Source organism: Otolemur garnettii, unplaced genomic scaffold (assembly GCF_000181295.1).
Source record: "Otolemur garnettii isolate 467f Iridium unplaced genomic scaffold, OtoGar3 scaffold00228, whole genome shotgun sequence".
Taxonomy (NCBI): Eukaryota; Metazoa; Chordata; class Mammalia; order Primates; family Galagidae; genus Otolemur; species Otolemur garnettii.
This window is the reverse complement of record NW_003852623.1, coordinates 729,148-733,479: the sequence shown is the minus strand read 5'-3', so window position 1 is coordinate 733,479 and position 4,332 is coordinate 729,148. Positions and strand designations below refer to the sequence as shown.

At 42.9% G+C, this 4,332-nt stretch overlaps 1 protein-coding gene across 1 annotated transcript in view; it reads left to right on the top strand.

Moving 5' to 3' along the window:
* Positions 1-4,332, top strand: part of BOD1L1 (biorientation of chromosomes in cell division 1 like 1) — a gene marked incomplete at its 5' end in the record, with an annotated part of 58,739 nt that overhangs the window by 3,826 nt on the left and 50,581 nt on the right. The window contains one exon of the mRNA XM_023508193.1: positions 2,713-2,837. Coding sequence (XP_023363961.1) covers positions 2,713-2,837 — 125 coding nt within the window. The remainder of the gene's footprint in view (positions 1-2,712; positions 2,838-4,332) is intronic.

The window sequence follows — 4,332 nt, the reverse complement described above, 5'->3', positions numbered from 1 at the left end:
CGGAGTGCCCCTCTCTGCCTTTCCAGACCTGGCAGGCCTTGGGAGCCACTGGAAGAGTTTGCTTTTTTACTCAAGTTCAGAAGCCATTGGCAGGTGTTCAGCAAAAAAAGGATATAGTCTTATTTCCATTTTGGGTGGGTTGGCCATGTATAATTATTAATAGTGTCCTCTTTCATGCTCAGCAGAGATCTGATTTTGTTGGTAACCTGATTTGAGAAGATGTACCCTAATTGTTGAGTGGAAAGTAGACTTTGGGTGGCAAGGGTAGAAGCCGGGAGGTCAGTGCTGTAATCGACCAGAGATGAAGGTCTTGAACCAGAGTAGGAACAATAAAGAGAGTGAGAAGTGGTCGGAATCTGAGTGTATTCTGCTGCTAATGCAGGCAGAATTGGCTAAGGGTTTGGATGTGGGGTAGAAAAGGAAAGGGAGGGGTGGAGGATGACTCCAGGGCACTTGGGCAAAGCCCTGGGAAGGGAAGAAGATGTGTGTGTCTATATATAACCCTTAAACAATAGTTCACAAAGAATTTTTGCCATTTCTCTAGTCACTTGACTTTTTGCCGAAAGAAGAACTTGGAAACAAGGAGAATCACTGGTCTAGTTCAAATTTGAACTTGATGTGGAACAACTAGACTAAAATACGAAATGCATTGCGATGTTTGAGCCTAACAAATGTTTGTAGATTTGGGAATAGTGCACAGAAGAATTATGCTTTAGAATCATCGAGGAGCAATAATTTGTTTGGGTTCACATAAATTTTAGATAAATGTAGAAGAACGTGAGAAATGAACATTCTTAATTTCTATTCTTTGTAGAATAGAAATAGGTATCAGCAGAAGTCTGGAAATTGGAAGTGGTGAATGGGCATCTCGGGAGTCTTTTTTTTGAGACGGAGTCACAAGCTGTCACCCTGGGTAGAGTGCTGTGGTGTCACAGCTGACAGCAACCTCGAACTCTTGGACTTAAGCGATTCTCTTGCCTCAGCCTCCCAAGTAGCTGGGACTATAAGCACCTCCCACAGTGCCTGGCTTTTTTTTTTTTTTTGGTTGTAGTTGCCATTATTTGGCAGACCCAACCTGGATTTGAACCTGCCAGCTCAGGTGCATGTGGCTGATGACTTAGCCGCTGAGCTACAGGCGCTGAGCCATGAAAGGGCATCTCCTAGGGATAAAACTTTTATCCATTCAGTGTCGTAGACAGTTACCCAGTTATCTGCCAACTGTTCTTTAATTGCTTATCTGACAAGCTAAGGGAGATGCAGCCTTCTGTAGGAAGGTAAGTATCTCTTTTCCCCCAAATACAGTGCAGTACCAGAATTGCTCTTACGTGTAAAAGACACTGGGAACATGGATGAAGGGTCTCGTAAGCCTACTGTGGATGTCAGGATTACTTCACAGATAAGGGTGATTTCTGAGGGCGAGAAGCTTGCCAGATGGACAGGTAGAATATTAAAGGCACAAGAGATGATTGTTGCAATGTAAAGGTGGAACATAAAATCATTCAGGGATGCTCAAATTCATCCACATTAAAACTATGAAAGAGGGGTAGAGAGGTCACAGGGATTGGGGGACAGCCTCTAGGAATGGCGTATACTCCTTCCAGGCAGTGTCCTTTTAAGTAGAGATGGCATACTGTGTGCTCCCTCCCCCTGTTCCCTCTTACTTCTCTCTCCTGTATTCCTCATATCTCTTACTGGGGTTTCTGAAACTCAGCACTGTGAACATCTGGACTGGGCAGGTCTTTGCTGTTGGGGGCTGCCATGTGCCCTGTGAGATGCTCAGCAGTATCTGTGCCCTGTACCCGCTAGCTTCCAGTAGCACTTCTCAGTGGTAACAACCAAAAACGTCTCCAGATATTGCCAGATGTCCCCTGGAGTGTGGGGATGGGGTGTCCACTCTTGGTTGAGAATCTCTGCCTTGCATCAGGTTTAATGCTCAGTTCAAGTCTTTGTTCATCAGTAATTTCTGTTGTGTCAGTGCTTTTCAACACATATCTGCCACCCTGGTACAGACCTTTAGTGCTTTAGTTACTACATACTTTCTTAGTTTTTTTTTTTTTTTTCACTGTAGGATGATTAATCATCAGGGAGCTCAGCTGTCATGTCACTCGCTCATGTGTGCAGTGCTGTCCCCTTCTCTGCCCATAATTCTAAATGTTTCGTCCAGGTACCCAAAGCTTTCCGGCACCCCATCTCCAGCTTCATCTTATTCTCTTACGTTCTCTTCTCCAGCCAAATTGGACTGCCAACTTTGGGGCTTTCAAGATGCTCCTAACCTTGTTTTCTCTCCACTTGTTCTTTGCTTATACTGTTGACTGAGTCTGCAAAGCTGCCCATTCCTATTTCCAGATACACTTTGAAACACTGAAACTGATTTTTCCAGCTCACATTCTCAAGGTCAGATTCTCTCCTTTTTTTATTGTACATCACCCAACAATAACATTTATTTGTGTTTTGTTTTCTAGTCCTTTATAATAAGTGTGGCTTCTTTGTATTCCTCTTATCTCCCAACATCTGGTCTTGGACAAAACAAGCTTCCTTTGAATGAACATAAATTATCCTACAGCAGATTGTCATAAACTGTGAAACTTTGTTGCCACATTAATACTGTAATCTAAGAAATGGTAACACAAGTACAGATACATTCCTGAGATTATCAATACTGACACTGTGTCATTGAAGATTTTTAACATTTATGTTTGTTTTTCTTTCTAGCCTGCCTATCAGAACCTGAGACAGCGTGTTGATAACTTTGTTGCAAACCACTTGGCAACTCACACTTGGAGTCCTCATCTCAATAAGAACCAGCTAAGAAACAACATCAGACAACAAGTTCTCAAGTAAGTCTGAGACTTAGTATTCTCCGCAGCCTTGAAAATGTCATTTTCAACCTATTTTGTCTGAAAGCAGACATTGCAGAGAAGTGCATCTGCCTGCTGGTGCTGGCGGTTTCACCAGGTTTGAGGGGGCTACTCGGCTGTGATATAGTGTAATTTGGTAATGTGGTCTCATCACTTCACATTCCCCCATAAATTTTAGCAGTCTGACTTTTCCTGTAGACCTTTGGAAATATTTGAAGGAAAAATAACAGCATGACTTTTTTAAAACTAGACAGAGTATTAATAGATGATAAATTCCCTAATACCCTGTACAGTTGGATTCACAACTATTTTCTTGACCCTAAAAGAATGGGTTTTATTGTGCTTGTTATACAAATAATGATTTTTAAAGACCACTGAAATGGAATTGTTTTGATCTGAGACCATGTTTTCTGTTGTCTAACATGCTTATCCCTCTTTTTTTATTTTTATTTTTGTATTTTACTATGACTTTAAACTCTGCTATTTAGTGATATACCAAAAAAGGGCAGGGGTGTTTGGACGTGTCAGAACCATTTTAAGTGAACATAAGATAAAAAGAATGAAAGGAGCTGTAATGTTTTGAGAGGCCTAAAAGCATATTTACTAAACAAAAAAAAAAAAATCCTGATTTCTGATCGTTCTTGAATATAAACATTTGCCAAACAGACCCTATCCCTGCCCCCCCGCCCCAGAAGAGTGACTGCATTATTTAAAGAGTGCTTGGTCTCCTTGCCTTTACAAATATTTATGTTCGCATATATCTGAGATGAAATACAGCTTTTAAACAGTTAAACAAAATAATTGAATACCTGCCACCTTAGTTGTTTTTGTCCCATAGGAACCTTGCTGACTATCTATTGTGATAGTTGCAACCAACAGAAAGTCCCACAAGTAAAACTTCATACCATGGCTCCAAGACAGACGCATTCAGCCACTAGTAATCCTAGAAACCAGGGCCCTGAGGCCCAGACAGGTTCTCCTCATGCATAAGACAGGAGGGAAATTGTCAATAGCTCTGTTGTCTGCATTTTACAGGATGTGTAGGGAACCTGTAAGAGAGTCCAGTTGAGATCAAAAGATGCCCTTAAAGGACTGCATGGTAATTTCTGTTAGGAATAGGCCTGAGCTCTTTTTAGAAAAAGTAGAGGCAGAAGACATCTGTTGGGTGACAGGCCTGGAGGCTACTCAGTTCTACCAAGGCCTTCAGGAGAACAAGAGCCAAAGTGCACAGGCTGGAGGAGGGGCCACTGAGGCAGCCCTCGAGGTACACAGTGCTGTAGTCCACAGGCTGGAGGAGGGAGCACTGAGGCAGCCCTCGAGGTTACACAGTGCTGTAGGGCACAGGCTGGAGGAGGGGGCACTAAGGCAGCCCTCAAGGTATACAGTGCTGTAGTCCACAGGCTGGAGGAGGGGGCACTAAGGCAGCCCTCGAGGTACACAGTGCTGTAGGGCACAGGCTGGAGGAGGGGGCACT